This window comes from Micromys minutus (genome assembly GCF_963924665.1).
Source record: "Micromys minutus genome assembly, chromosome: 32".
NCBI lineage: Eukaryota > Metazoa > Chordata > Mammalia > Rodentia > Muridae > Micromys > Micromys minutus.
Window position 1 is genome coordinate 25,969,939 of NC_137967.1, and position 16,544 is coordinate 25,986,482.

Below are 16,544 nucleotides of genomic sequence, written 5' to 3' on the forward strand. Positions count from 1 at the left end.
GATATGATAACCAAGTCCAGCTCAGTCAATCAACAGGTTCCCCAGGGCAGGATTAAAATAATAAAAGAGACAATTACACAAAACTATAATATGACTCCAGCCAGTTCTGAGGCTGAAGTGAACTTTTCTATTTTTCAGTCCACTTTTAAACCACTTTAGTTACATGCAGAAGGATCAGATCAGTTCTGAGTCAAGACACAAGCAAAGCAATGAGCAAAAATCCTGTAAACATCTTTCTGGGGAAGAAGAGACAAAGGGACTCTAAGACACTAAGGGACTGCCACGCATACATGGCTGAGCCTGCCCAGAGCTTCAAATATAAAAATTCGTAATCCAGGCCAGTTTCCTGAGCCCAGGACAAAGTCAAATGCCTGCCTTGAGTTGACTTCTTTTTTTACTCATAATGTCAAAATTCCCGCCGTCAAGTGTCCAGTGGCACCAAAAAGCTCTCCACAATATGAGGTAAACATAAGGTCAGTATAATACATAAAGACTTGCATATATGCCACTATAATGGTCCTAATACTTTGTCAAATAGTATTATTTCAACATTTAGAATAAGTTCTTATTTTTAAGACGTATATAAACATAAACATATATATATATATATACATATTTTTGTACGTCTGGGTGTGAATGTATACGTGTAGGTATATATGACAGGAGACCCATGTTGCACATTTTTACTCTCATGTGAAATTACAAGGTTTATCATTATAGAGGAAATCCATAACAGTTGGGAACTGAGGAGTGTCACTTAAGGCATGTTTAATAATAATTGGGAACCGGAGAACTGTCTGGAACAATATGAAAACCCAGGTATATGCATTTTCAAGAAGATATTTTCAACAGTGTTAGAATTTTGATGGATCTGACATAATGAGTGAATCATCCCAAGAGCATACCCTGAAATGATTCACTATCTCTGTGTATGTCCTCTTATAAGTAGCAGCCATTGGAGAGTTTCTGCCGTGCCTGATTCTTGATGATTTTGCCTTGGCATCATCTAGAGCAGCACTCAACCTGAAGGTCATGACTCTTGGAGGGCCATTTGACCCCTTCACAGAGGTCACCTAAGACCACCATTAACCATATATTTCTGATAGTCTCAGCAACTGATATGGCACTCCTGTATTAATCTACGTGTGTGTATGCCACATGTACATGCATCAGTTCATCCTGTATTAATCTACATGTGTGTATGCCACATGTACATACATCAGTTCATGAGTTCCTTGTACTGTATAAAGACAATGCAGCATTAGAAAGGCCTCCATCACTGACTTTGAAGATTTAGCACATGGACATTCCATTTAAAGACGGGAGTGTCCTGAGTTGTAATATTCTACTTGTATGTGCATTCATGTGCATTTCAGTCGTCAGTATTCTCACACAAAGGTGTGCACGCAACTTAGAAAAGAGTTCCACATTGAAAGGAAGAGTAATTGGAAGGATACGTTTGACCTCAGAAACAGTGTTCAGCCTTCTTTTTTTTTTTTTTTTTTTTTTTGCTTTTTAAATATAATATTTTTATTACTCTTTTTTTGGGGGGGGGAGTAGGATACATTTTTTTTGAGTCATTGTTCAAAAGGTTTCCAGAAACTTCCCCCAACATCACATAATATTGCCAAGGATATTTGTCACACTACATGATGGTAAGGCCCTATTGCTGAAGACAGTGATTTGCTCATGTTGTTGAACTGGTGCCAAAGCCTTACCCACACTGAATAGAGATCATGGTGGGTGCCAGAAGTTGTTTTGCATATTACCAGAGAAGAAGAGTAATCATAAGTGTTACACAGCTACAAATCCTGCTACCTACAAGAGACTAAGATATTCTGGTATATTAGTGGCATAAATGTTATAAAATTAATCACCAACTTTAAAAAATAGATTTCAGGTTCATTCCACAAGAAGGAACCCATACCTGACACTGCTAGAGAGGTCAAGGGTCTGTATAGATCATGGCTCCTACAGTAAAACCTACTACAGTTCTTCTACTAAAGAACATAACACAGAATAATTCCAAATGATACTTTTTCCAGACAAATTTTTTATATCATCAGTGCATTGTTCAGTCCTCATCAGAGAAGTGGCTTTTTATAGTACACAGTGATTGACAGAGACTCACAACTTGACAATTTACAGCAAGTGAGAGACTTTGGAGCACTGAAGTTGAGATGAAGTGTCTTCAGCAAACTCCTCTTTTCAAGACTTGAGAATTTATGCAAAAACAGAAGGTGGGAAAAGAGCCAGAGGTGATGAACAACTCCAAGGAAACGATCTTTCACATCCAATAGGACTGATTTATATTAACTGACAGAGACTGAGACAGCATGGATAGGACCTATACATATTTAAACCAGATAAAATCCCAGCACAGAGTAGTCAGACAGTAAGCAGACAGACAGTCACATCATCTATTTAGAAGATTTTTTTTTGTCTTTTTTATTGGGTAGTTTATGTATTTGCATTTTAATTGTTATCAGAAGATATTTTTAATTGAGACTTTCTGGGACAGTGAAAATTAGAATTCTCCGATGGAGTGTCACTGGATATATCAGGCAAGATGCTAGGGAGGTCACAAACTCAAAAATAGTTGACTAAAAAGATGAAATACATGGTGTGTGTGTGTGTGTGTGTGTGTGTGTGTGTGTGTGTGTAGGTGTGTATGTACTTTTTGTTTTGTTTTGGTGATTTTGGTCTTTTCTTAACATCCATGATCTGTCCATTGGTGAGAGTGGGGTATTAAAGTCTCCCACTATTATTGTGTGGGGTGAGATGTATTTTTTGAGCCTTAGTAGGGTTTCTTTTATGAATGTGGGTGCTTTTGTATTTGGAGCATATATGTTAAGGATTGAGAGTTCCTCCTGACAGATTTCCCCTGTAATGAGTAAAAAGTGTACTTTCTTATCTTTTTTGATAACTTTTGGTTGGAAATTTACTTTATTCGATATTAGAATAGCCACTCCAGCTTGCTTCTTGAGACTGATGGCTTGGAAGTTTTTTCCTAACCTTTTACTCATGAGATAGTGTCTGTCTTTGTCTCTGAGATGAGTTTCCTGTATGCAGCAAAAGGCTAGATTTTGTTTATGTATCCAGTCTGATAGCCTATGTCTCTTTATTGGGGAGTTGAGTCCATTTATGTTAATAGATATCAAGGAATAGTGGTTGCTGTTTCCTGCTATTATTGCTTTTATAGGTTGAGTTGTGTCTCTTTCTTCTTTTGGTTTTCTTGCTTAGGAGTTTTCTTGTTTTTACTAGGATGTAGTTCCCCTCATTGTATTGGGTTTTCCACCTATAATTTGTTGCAGTGCTAGGTTTGTGGTCAGATATTGTGTAAATTTAGATTTGTCTTGGAATATCTTCATCTCTCCATCTATGGTGATTGATATTTTTGCTGGGTATAGCAGCTTGGGCTGGCACTTGTGCTCTCTTAGTGTCTGTATGATGTCTGTCCAGGCTCTTCTAGCATTCATAGTCTGTTGAGAAATCGGGTGTGATTCTGATTGGTCTACCTTTATATGTTACCTGACCTTTTTCCCTTACTGCTTTTAGTATTTTTTCTTTGCTTTGGGCACTTGGTGTATTGACTATTATGTGTCGGGTGGATTTTCTTTTCTGGTACAACCTATTTGGGGTTCTGAAGGCTTCTTTTATGCTCGTGGTCATCTCATTCTTAAGAGTAGGAAAGTTTTCTTCTACAATTTTGTTGAAGATGTTTACTGTGCCTCTTAGTTGATATTCTTCTCCTTCTTCTATTCCTATTAGCCTTAGGTTTGGTCTTCTCATTGTGTCCTGGATCTCCTGGACATTTTGGGTTAGGAGCTTTTTGGTTTTTGCATCTCCTCTGACTGTTTTTTCTATGTTTTCAATGTTGTCTTCAGCCCCGGAGATTCTCTCTTCCATCTCTTGTAGTCTGTTGGAAATGCTTGCATCTGTGACTCCTGATTTCTTTTTTAAGATTTCTACTTCTAGGATTGTCTCTTTTAATGTTTTCTTTATTGTGTCCATTTCTGTTTTAAATTCCTTCTTCCATTCTTTCATCTCTTTGATTCTGTTTCCTTCCTGTTCTTTGAGTGTTTTTCTTGTTTCTTCTTTAAAAGCTTCTAATTCTTTATTCTTTTCCTCCTGCTCTTGTTTAAGGATCTCTATCATCATCTTGAGGTAGGATTTCAGGTCTGAGTCTTCTTTTTCTGGAGTGTTTTGCATTCCGCTGTTTGCAGTGATGCGAGAGCTGGGTACTGGTGTTGCCAGGATGTCTTGGTTTCCTTGGGATATGCTCTTTCGTTTTCCTCTTGCCATCTTGTTGTCAGTGATATGTTCTCACCTTTCCCTTGTACCTGGCCTGTGTCCCTGGATCTCCGCTGGTCCAGGTGGTGGTTGGTGTGAGCCCTGTTCTGCGCCCCAAAGCTGCTGTGTGGGAACAGAGGTCCCAATGCTGGGTTCCTGGTCCCTGGATCAGGCAGGGCAGGGGCGCGCTTTCCATGTGGGCTTGGCAGAGATCTCTCTGCCCCCTGGCTAGTCTGATCCCCTTCTCACCAGGCCTTTATCTCTTGTGTTCAACCTTCTTAGATGATGATGGAAATAGCAGTAACTCGACCTGATGATGAGTTTGAGGAAACCATGATATTTGGTGGATTGAAGCTCTGTCTGTACATAAGACAGCAGGACACTCATGGAAAATAGATGTACTCTATCTGCCAGGCAGAATGAAGTGAAACCTGACCACAGAGTCAGGCATTGCATTCTAGTCTGATGAGTAATGAGCCTCTGTTTAATGCTAGGCATCAGCTTAGTCCCCACTAGCCGTTGGACCCTGACTCTAGTCCATGAAAATGTTCCAGTAAGAACTCTGAGTAGTAGAGGTTTGCAGCAGGTGTGTACGTGCTCTGTGTGTGTCTGTTGCATGCTCAGGTTAGAAACAGGCCTTCGATTGTGGTCATTTTCCTTGCCACAGTAAGAATATCACCCCATGCTCTCCTTTTTGTAAGAATGTTGACAGGTTTACTGTTACCATTATCCTTTTTGTGTCTTTTTAGGTGGTTTAGCATTATTCATATCAGAGTTGTATTTATTCTAGCTTTTCATTTTTCAGAGGAGAGTAACAAGAAGAATGAATGCTTCTCTGGTAAACACTCCTCAGGTCAGTGTCCTGTTCACATTTCTTTGGGATTCAGCTTATTGTTTAAACCGTTTGAGACTTAGTTTTCTACCTCTGGTAATGTTATCAAAACACTGGTTTCTATTATTCATCTTTGTTCTTCTCCAGTGTTCAGAATTAAGACTTTAGATCTTTTACTTCACATGTTTTACTTGCCTTGTTACTACTTCCTATAAGCCATGAATTTCAAGCATGAATTAATGTCCCTCCTAATTTGTTCTCTTCTTTTCTCAAATGGGAAGTATTCTCCATCCACCCTGTTTTTCCTCCCTTCCAGGCTACATATCACATAGGGGAAAATGCTGAAGAGTTGTGGCACTGTTTCTTTACACTATTTCATTTAAGTGTATAAGTATGTAAGTGTTCATCTGCATGAGTTTATGTATAGTGAGTGATACACATTATGCCCTGAATCCATGAGTTCAGCATCACCTCTTGGGACTAAAGTCAGGCATGGTAGTCAGCTACAATGTGCATATAAAGCAAAGAAAAGAAAGTTAAAATTAGAAGATTCAAATATCGATTTAAGTCAATCTCACAAGCAATAACATTTAAAAAGTTAGTCTAATTCTCTCAATTAAAAATAGAATTTGATGAATAAAAATTATTCTACTTCATCTGACCTACATTCTTAGATTACCACTTATACCTATATGTCTAATTATTCTCTAGTAAAAAGACCATATGGAATTTGTGAAATTGTTAGTATCTGTGTTGCATATGTCAAATTTGAGAGAACATTAAATAATTTTAATGTTGTCTAATACATTTTTTCTTTTAAATATTTCACTGTTGTGAATATAGGTTCAGATATCTTTTCAAAGTACTTGATTCTTTGTGTCCTTAGGAAGGTAGAATGTGTTCACTGATGGAACACTCTTTTTATGTTTAAAGAATAAAACTGGTTTAAATTCATGCAACAGTTCTGTGTTGACATTCTACTGATTTGTTATCAAAAGGGTACAGAATTGTACCTAAGCCTCTGCATGTCAACTAAGCATTTAGAATAGAGTCAGGTGAGACCCAGCTGCAGACAGGATTGATACAGTGCCCAGAGTTGAGCAAGGCTGGCAGCTGTAGAATGTAGAAACAGTTTTACTCATTGTGATACTGGGATTCTGGTTGATAACAACCCACACTTCATAATGTACATTCCTGCATGTAGACTTCACATGTGGATGTCATATTCCCTAAAAGTTTGCTGTTTATGATTCTATTATGTAATCCTGTTTCCGAGAAAAGGAAAATACAATGAGGACTATGACTATTTTCAGTAACTTCCTTTATTTATATTAACTTTTAGTTTTCTGTTCGGTGGTTGGTACATTTGTCTGCATGTATACACGTGTGCACTGCATTCCTCAAGCCTGTAGAGTTCAGAAGAAAGCATTGGATTTCAAAGAATTAAAAATAAAAATGTGCTGTGTGGGTGCTGGAAACAATTGACGGTTATAGAATCCAAACTGCAGCCAAATTTTCAAGTGAAGCAATGGCGGCATCTTCATTTGTATCTAAGGTTTTAGAAAACATCAGAAAATTCATGAACGAGAGAGACCTTGGAAATGTATTCAGTGCAGTATGTATTCTATGCATTGACTAATAAGAGCCCAGAGCTTAACTTTGGACACATTTCTATAGCACTTCTGGGAGATGTTGTTTGCCCTTGAATATTTCCCATGACTCACATTCATCACAACAGGCCTTTATACGTTAGGTCTTTTATTTTATGAGAAAACATTGTTTTCTAGCTGCACATAATAAATAGTTAATTTTCCATTACAGGGTCATTTAACATTCAAGGATGTGGCTGTGGACTTCTCACAGGAGGAATGGAAATGTCTTGACTATGCTCAGAGGACATTATACAAGGATGTGATGTTGGAGAATTACAACAATCTGTTTTTTGTGGGTGAGGATAGTCTTCTTGTAGAATTCCTAACTCATTCTTTGAATTTACCTACTGTGTGCTGATATGAATGAATGCTCTGACATATCTAGAGACTCCCAGAGTAAGGGAAATTCTGCTTACCAACGTAAGTTCTTCATGGTGTTTCCTTTATATCTCTCTCCATTCTTTGGAAGAAGATCCAGTGTTGTATCCTGTGTAATCTCTCAAAACATTGTATCTACTTTTAGTTAAAACTTCCAAGTTCAAAAACAATTGAATATTTAGAGCAAGAAAATATATTGCCATACCTGTAATAACATTCAATTTTACTATTGCATCAAAGTCGTCAATTGTTTATGGATTTTAAAAATGAGAAAAATTCTAAATAGAAAAAGTGTTCTTGGCTGGGAGAGTTTTCTTCTTGCTCTTTCCAACTCTGTGAAGAATTGAGTTGAAATTTTGATGGGGATTGCATTGAATCTGTAGATTGCTGTTGGTAAAATGGTCATTTTTTCAATGCTGATCCTTCCAATCCATGAACATGGGAGATCTTTCCATCATCTGAGATCTTCAGTTTCCTCCTTCTGGGATTTGAAATTCTCGACATACAGGTCCTTCACTTGCTTAGTTAGAGTTACACCAAAAAAATTCATATTGTTTGTGACTATTGTGAAGGATATCTTTTCCCTAATTTCTTTTTCAGCATGTTTGTCCTTTGATGTGAGGAAGGCTACTGATTTGTTTGAGTTAATTTTATATCCAGCCACTTGCTGAACTTTTTTATCAGCTGTAGGAGTTCTCTGGTGGAATTTTTGGGATCACTTAAGTATACTATCATGGCATGTGCAAATAGTGATATTTTTAATTCTAACCTTCCAATTTCTATAACTTTCATTTCCTTTTTCTCTCTAATTGCTCTGGCCAGTACTTCCAGTACTATGTTAAATAGACAGGGGGAGAGTAGGCAGCCTTTTCTACACCCTGATTTTAGTGGGATTGCTTCAAGTTTCTCATCGTTTAGTTTGATGTTGGCTGTTGGTTTGCTGTATATTGCTTTTATTATATTCAGGTATGGGCTTTAGATTTCTATTCTTTCCAATACTTTTAACATGAAGATGTGTTGAATTTTGTCAAATGCTTTCCCAGCATCTAGTGCGATGACCATGTGTTTTTTCTCTTTGAGTTTGTTTCTATGGTAGATTACGTTGAAGGATTTTTATATATTAAACCATTCCTGCATACCAGAGATGAAGTCTACTTGATCATGGTGAATGATCGTTTTGATGTATTCTTGGATTCAGTTTGCAAGAATTTTGTTGAGTATTTATGCATCAATGTTCATAAGGGAGATTGGTCTGAAGTTCTCTTTTCTTGTAGGGTCTTTGTGTGGTTTAGGAATGAGGATTATTGTCGCTTCAAAGAATGAGTTGGGTAGTGTTCCATCTGACTCTTTTTTCTTGAATAGTTTGGAGAGTATTGGTATTAGGTCATCAATAAATATCTGATAGAATTCTACACTGAACCCATCTGATCCTGGGCTCTTTTTGATTGGGAGCCTTTTGGTAATTGCTTCTATTTCTTTAGATGTTATGGGATTATTTAGATGGTTTATCTGGTCCTGGTTTAACTTTCGTATCTGTTATCTGTCTTTGAATTCATCCATTGCCTCCAGATTTTCCAGTTTTGTTGAGTATAGGCTTTTGATTTGATCTGATAATTTCTTCAATTTCCTCAGTTTCAGTTGTTATTTCTCCACTTTCATTTCTGATTTTGTTAATTTGGATACTCTCTGTTTGCCCTCTGAGTTAGTCTGGCCAAGGGTTTATCACTCTTGTTAATTTTTCTCAAAGAACCAGCTCTTGGTTTTGTTGATTCTTTGAATAATTTTTTTCTATTTGATTAATTTCTGCTCTGAGTTTGATTATTTCTTGTCATCTACTCGTTTTGAGTTTATCTGTTTCTTTTTGTTCTAGAACTTTTAGCTGTGCTGTCAAGTTTCTAGTGTATGCTCTCTCCAGTTTCTTTTTGGAGACACTAACAACTGTGATTTTTCCTCTTAATACTGCTTTCATTGCGTCCCATAGGTTTGGGTATGTTGTGTTTTCATTTTCATTAAATTCTAGGAAATCCTTAATTTATTTTTTTATTTCTTCTTTGACCATACTATTGTTTAATAGAGCATTGTTTAGTTTCCATGTATATATGGGCTTTTTGTTGTCTTTGTAGTAATTAAAGACCAGCCTTAGACCATGGTGAACTGATAGGATGCATGGGAATATTTCAATCTTCTTATATCTATTGAGGCTTGTTTTGTTACCGATTATATGGTCAATTTTGGAGAAAGTGCCGTGAGGTGCTTAAAAGAAGGTGTATTCTTTTGCTTTAGGATGACATGTTCTATAGATATCTATTATTTTCAATTGGTTCATAACCTCTGCTAGTTTCACTGTGTCCTTGTTCAGTTTCTGTTTCCTTGATCTGTCCATTGGTGAGAGTGGGGTATTAAAGTCTCCCACTATTATTGTGTGTGGTGCAATGTATTTTTTGAACTTTAGTAGGCTTTCTTTTATGAATATGGATGCTCTTGTATTTGGAACATATGTGTAAAGGTTTGAGAGTTCCTCCTGACAAATTTTCCCTGTAATGAGCAAAAAGTGTCCTTCCTTATCTTTTTTGATAACTTTTGGTTGAAAATCTACTTTATTCGATTTATTAGAATGGCTACTTCACCTTGTTCATTGGGGCCATTTGCTTGGAAGGTTTTGTTCCAGCCTTTTACTCTGAGATAGTGTCTGTCTTTGTCTCTGAGATGGGTTTTTTGTGTACAGCAAAATGCTGGATTCTGTTTATGTATCCAGTCTGATAGCTTATGTCTTTTTATTGGGGAATTGACTCCATTTATGTTTACCTACCTTAAGGAATAGTGATTGCTGCTTCTTACTATTTTTGCTTTTAGAGGTAGAATTATGTCTGTGTGTCTTTCTTCTCTTTGTTTTCTTGCTTAGTTATTTTCTTGCTTTTTCTACATGTAGTTTCCCTCCTTGTATTGGGTTTTCCATCCATTATTCCTTGTAGGGCCGAATTTGTGTTCAGATTTTGTGTAAATTCAGTTTTGTCCTGGAATATCTTGGTCTCTCCATCTATGGTGATTGAGAGTTTTGCTGGATGTAGTAACCTGGGCTGTCATTTGTGTTCTCTTAGGGTCTGCATGATGTCTGTCCAGGATCTTCTAGCTTTCATAGTTTCTGTTGAGAAGTTGGGAGTAATTCTGATTGGTCTGCCTTTATATGTTACATGTCCTTTTCCCCTTACTGCTTTTAGTATTCTTTTTTTGTTTTGAACACTTGTTGTTATTATTATTATGTGTCTGGAAGAGTTACTTCTCTGGTCCAATTTATTTGGGGTTATGTAGACTTCTTTTGTATTCATGGTCATCTCCTTCTTAAGGGTAGGGAAGTTTCCTTCTATGGTTATGTTGAAGATATTTACTGTGCCTTTTAGTTGATATTCTTCGCCCTCTTCTATTCCTATTATCCTTAGGTTTGGTCTTCTCATTGTGTCCTGGATCTCCTGGACATTTTGGGTTAGGAGCTTTTTGGGTTTTTTCAGCTTCTTTAACTGTTTTTTCTTTGTTTTTTATGTTGTCTTCGGCCCCTGAGATTCTCTTCTATCTCTTGTAGTCTGTTGAAGATGCTTGGATCTGTGACTCCTGATTTTTTTTTTTTTTTTTTTTTTTTAGGTTTTTCATCTTCAGGGTTGTCTCCTTTTGTGTTTTCTTTATAGTTTCTATTTCCATATTTAGTTCCTTCATCTGTTTGGTTGTGTTTTCTGTATTTCTTTGAGTGATTTTTGTGTTTCCTCTTTAAAAGCTTCTATTTGTTTATGTGTGCCCTCCTGTGCTTCTCAAAGATCTCCATCATCATTGTGAGGTGTCTGAGTCTTGTTCTCTGGAGTGTTTAGCAATCCACTGCTTGGTGTGGCGGGAGAGCTGGTTCTGGTATTGGCAGGTTGTCTTGGTTGCATTGTTTATGTTCTTTTGTTTTCCTCTTGCCATCTTGTTATCTGTGATTATATGTAGTTTTGTTGTAGGTGACTGCCACCTGTCTCTCTGGTGGATCTGAGGGCCCGTGGGCTCCGGAAGACAATTGCTTCTCTGTGTTCGGCTTTTAGTGGGCAAGCAGTGAGTTCTGGTACCACTCACTCAGCTCTGTCTCTGTGGACTCAGGTGTGGGAGTTCTTCTGAGGCTGTTCTGGCATCTCAGCCCTCTGCCCACAGGTCCTGAGTACTACTGGCAGGGACTTGGCTCTTTTTTTAGGCCAAAACAGACCCTTTTCCAGATAGCACAGTTCTTTCTGCTCTCTGAGAACTTCTGGTGTGCTCTCCCTGGGTCTATGTGCCAGGCTTCCCTCTTGTCCAGGTGTATGAGGGCCTGTAGAGCTGAACTTCAAGCACTGCCTTTCCCAGTCAGACCCCAGTTCCCACTGCCAAAGGACTGTGTCTTACTGTAGGCCTGTGTGTTTAGTCTGAGAGCACAAGCTTTCAGGGCGGATCCCAAGTCCCTCTGCCAGAGGCCCGGACCTTAATGTGGGCCTCAGGGGTGCCTTTTTCGGATGCTCTGCCTAGCCCTCTCTGCACTTTGGTTACTCAAGTCACAATTTCACCAGGCCTGTGTCCCCAGTTCTCTGCTGTTCCAGGTGGCAAAGGGCTTGTGACTTTGGCTTAAAATCTTTTTATTGGATATTTCATATATTTATATTTCAGATGTTATCCCCTTTCCCTCTTTTAGTCTCCTCCCCCTTCCCCATGCTTCCATGAAGATGCTCCCGCTTCTAACTACCCACTCCCACCTCATCACCCTGACATTCCCCTACACTGGGGAAATGAGCCTTCACATGACCAAAAGCATCTTTTCCTATTGATGCCAGATAATGCTATCCGCTACTACAAATGCAGCTGGAGCCATAGGTTCCTCTACATGTACTAGGTGGTGGGTAGTTTTTTTCCTGGGAGTTCTAGAAGGGGTTGGTTGATTGAAATTGTTGTTATTCCTATGTGGATTAAATTCTCAACTCCTTCAGTCCTTTCTCTAGCTCCTCCTTTGGGATCCCCAGCTCAATCCAATGGTTAGTTGGAAGCATCCTCATCAGTATCAGTATGGCTCTTGCAGAGCCTCTAAGCTGACGTCCATATCATGCTCTTGTCAACAAGCTCTTCTTGGCATAAGCAATAGTGACTGGGTTTGGTGGCTGCATATAGAATTGTTTTCCAATCGTGTTAGTCTCTGGATAACCTTTACTTCAGACCCTGCTCTACTCTTGTCCCTGTATTTCTGCCCATGGGTATTTTCTCCCTTCTAAGAAGGACTGAAGGATACACATTTTGGTCTTCCTTCATTTTTGAGCTTTATATGGTCTGTGAGTTGTTCCTTGGTTATCCCAAGGATTTGGGCTAATATCCATTCATCAGTGAGTGCATAACATGTGTGTGTGTGTTTTTTTGTGACTGGGTTACCTCACTCAGGATGATATTTTCTAGTTCCATCCATTTGCCTAACAATTCCATGAATCACTGTTTTTAGTAGCTGAGTGGAACTCCATTGTGTAAATGTACCACACTTTCTGTATCTATTTACTGTTGAAGTATGTCTTGGTTCTTCCAGCTGTTATCAATAAGGATGTTATAAACATGGTAGAGCATGTGTCCTTGTTATATGTTGGAGCATCTTTTGGGTATATGCCCAGGAGTGGTATAGCTGGGTCCTCACATAGTACTATGTCCAATTATCTGAGGAACTGCCAAACTGATTTCCAGAGTGGTTCTACCAGCTTGCAATCCCACCAACAATGGAGGAGTGTTCCGCTTTCTCCACATCCTCACCTGTCACCTGAGTTTTTGATTTTAGCCATTCTAACTGATGTGAAGTGGAATCTCAGGTTTGTTTTGATTTTCGCTTCCCTGAGACTAAGGATGTTGAACATTTCTTTGGGTGCTTCTTGGCTATTGTGTATTTCTTAGTTCAGAATTCTTTGTTTAGCTCAGTACCTTAATTTTAATAGGAGTATTTGATGGTCTGGTGTCTAAGTTCTTTAATGCATTGTGTATATTGGAAAAAAGTTTTACATGATCCTTAACAGAGATTCTTTCTCAGAGTCCTTTATTTCTCCATCACTTATTATTTTTACCTGCTGTAAAACACAATGTTTAAATAAGATATAGAAGGATATTGTTTCTTGTCATTTGATATCAGTGAGATTTGAGGTTGTTCTGAGTATCCATGTAATGATTGTAATGTAAAAAAGACCACTTTTGAAAGATCTGCCCTTGAGAGTCATTAGTTTACATCAGAACATTTCAGGGAATGTGGGATTTGGTCTTAGTCATTCACTAATCCCTGTCATCTCTACTTGCACGTCTATTTCAGAGAATCATCGCATGTGTCATAGATATGAGAACATCTTGGATGAAGACACACCACATATTGTCTACAAGCATGGGAATATCCAAGTGACGTCTTATAAATGTCATGAGCTTGGCAGAATCATTCATGAATCCACCCAAAGCACACCTTATAAAGCTCACCTCGGGGATGCATCTGTTGAATCATCAAACCTAAGCAGACCTTATAAAGCTCACCTCGGGGATGCATCTGTTGAATCATCAAACCTAAGCAGACATGAAACTGGAATCACCACAGAACCTTGCAAATGTAAAAACCATGTAAAATGTTTAAATTTGCGCCCTTCCATTAGTTTAACTCAAGGAATCCACAGAGGAACAAAAGAATACAGTGGTACAGAGCTTGATAGGTTTTTTGACCCTAAACAAAATCTCATGCTGAAAAAAACCAATAATAGAAAGAAACCTTATAAATGTAGTGAATGCACCAAATGCTTCACCAAGAAATGCAAGCTTAGTCAACATCAGACAGTTCATACAGGAGAGAAACCTTACAAATGTCATGAATGTGACAAATACTTTGCCCAAAAATACAGTCTTATTATTCATCAAAGAAATCACACAAAAACAAAGCCTTACAAATGTAGTGAATGTGACAAATGCTTCACCCAAAAAGGCTATCTTAGAAAACATCAAAGAATTCATGCAGGAAAAAAACCTTATAAATGTAGTGAATGTGACAAATGCTTCACCCAAGTTGGTGATCTTAGAAAACATCAGAGAATTCATACAGGAGAAAAACCTTATAAATGTAGTGAATGTGGCAAATGTTTTACCTACAAAAGTGGCCTTAAAAGTCATCAGAGAATCCACACAGGAGAGAAAGCTTACAAATGTAGTGAATGTGACAAATGTTTTACCCACAAAGGTGATCTTAGAAGACATCAGAGCATTCATACAGGAAGAAAACCTTACAAATGTAGTGAGTGTGACAAAGGCTTTACCCAAAAATGTAGTCTTATCATTCATCAGAGAATTCATACAGGAGAGAAAGGTTACAAATGTAGTCAATGTAACAAATGCTTTACCCTCAAAAGCGATCTTAGTATTCATCAGAATATTCATACAGGAGAAAACCTTCACAGATGTAGTGAATGTGGCAAATGCTTTACCAAGAAATATCGTCTTAGAATTCATCAGAGAATACATTCAGGAGAGAAACCTTACAAATGTAGTGAATGTGACAAATCTTTTACCCTGAAAGGCAATCTTAAAATTCATCAACGAATTCATACAGGAGAGAAACCTTACAAATGTAGTGAATGTGATAAGTACTTTACTCAGAAGTGCAGTCTTATTATTCATCAGAGAAGTCATGCTGGAGACAAACCCTACAGATGTAGTAAATGTGACAAATGCTTTACTCGAAAAAGCAGTCTTAGTATTCACCAGAGCATTCATATAAGAGAAAAACTTTACAGATGTAGTGAATGTGACAAATGCTTTACTGATAAATATTGTCTTAGAACTCATCAGAGAATACATTCAGGAAGTAAACCTTACAAATGTAGTGAATGTGACAAATCGTTTACCCTGAAAGCCAGGCTCAGGAGTCATCAGAGAATTCATTTAGGTGAGAAACCTTACAAATGTAGTGAATGTAGCAAATATTTTACCCAAAAGTCCAGTCTCCTTATTCATCAGAGAAGTCATACAGGAGAGAAACCCTACAAATGTAGTGAATGTGACAAATGCTTTACCCGCAAAAGCAGTCTTAATGTTCATCAGAGAATTCATACAGGAGAGAAACCTTACAAATGTAGTGAATGTGACAAATGCTTTGCCCACAATAGCGATTTTAGAAAACATCAGAGAATTCATACAGGACAAAAAAACCTTATAAATGTGAATGTGACATATGCGTTACCCAAACATTCAGTCAGAATTCATACAGTAGAGAAACTTCACAAATGAAGTGAATCAGAAAAATCCATTCTCAAGGAAGATTATTTTAGTATTTATCAGAGAAAACATATAGGAGAAGTGTTTGTAAATGTTTGTAAAATGTTGTAAATATACAAATCTTTTACTTTTGGCTTATTGATTAGAATACACCAAAAATGCATATAGGACAAAAACCTCAGAAATGCAATTTATGAAGGAAGGTTTTTTACCCAAATCTCAGATCTGAGAAAAAACCTGGAAATTTGTAGTCAGAGAAACAGTGTCCACTGAAAATGTGACAATGGGGGAACTCTTTCATTGAAAGTTTTTACTTGTTCACTTTCAAATATGTCATAATGAAGACACAGTGGAAAAGCTCGAAGAATTTGGAACTGTGTAAAATTTCCTAGAGACTGCAATGCTCAATTTCAAAGAGAAGCTTGCTAGGCAGAAATACATGCCTCAAAATAGCTAATGAAGCTGATAGCATTCTGTATCCTTAACTCAAATGAAGATACTCGGACAAATTATACTTCTGAAAAATATTTGACAAAGTGAGCCTCCAAGACAGGATGTTCTTTTTCCTGTAGATACACCTACAGATATGCCCTTTGCTCCCATTGTCCACTGTTCATAACCTGTCTCATATGCTGGATTTAAATTTCAGGATGGCAGTTGTCTTTGAGTCCCCTGGGCTCTCATTTACTAACTCTTTCACCTTAGTTCTGTAAGTAACTCCAATAAAGCTCATTGGTTCAACAAGTTGAACTTGGTTGTTTTTAATTTCCACTTGGGATAGGTAGATGAATACATATGTTTCGTCTCCCCAGAAAATATCTCCTACAAAAAATGTGCTGAATCCATTAATAATTTTTGCAAACTTGTAACAAAATGGATATTAGAGCAATATTTTTCAACCCATGGTTAGCAACACCTTTGAGGGTGGAATGAATCACAGTGGTTGCTTAAAACCATAAGAAAACACATTTTCAGTGGTCTTAGGAGTAAGACACCACTTTTTTTTTTTGTCTCCTTGTGAGTCTGCCCGCATAAGAGTACTTCGAATTATAAGAAAGTAACACAGAGCTCTTCTGGCCTGTGTCTTCTGCCTGGCAGATCTCTAGCGTGTCTATTCCCTCTGAGGACACCAT

At 37.7% G+C, this 16,544-nt stretch overlaps 1 protein-coding gene across 1 annotated transcript in view; it reads left to right on the top strand.

The window, feature by feature from the left end:
* LOC308413570 (uncharacterized protein) overlaps positions 1 to 16,106 on the top strand; it is a 46,565-nt gene extending 30,459 nt beyond the window's left edge. The window contains exons 3-5 of the mRNA XM_080908611.1: positions 5,099 to 5,146; positions 6,947 to 7,073; positions 13,475 to 16,106. Of these exons, the coding sequence (XP_080764737.1) occupies positions 5,117 to 5,146; positions 6,947 to 7,073; positions 13,475 to 15,423 (2,106 nt within the window). The 5' untranslated portion in view covers positions 5,099 to 5,116 and the 3' untranslated portion in view covers positions 15,424 to 16,106. The remainder of the gene's footprint in view (positions 1 to 5,098; positions 5,147 to 6,946; positions 7,074 to 13,474) is intronic.
* Positions 16,107 to 16,544: the final 438 nt, after the last annotated feature.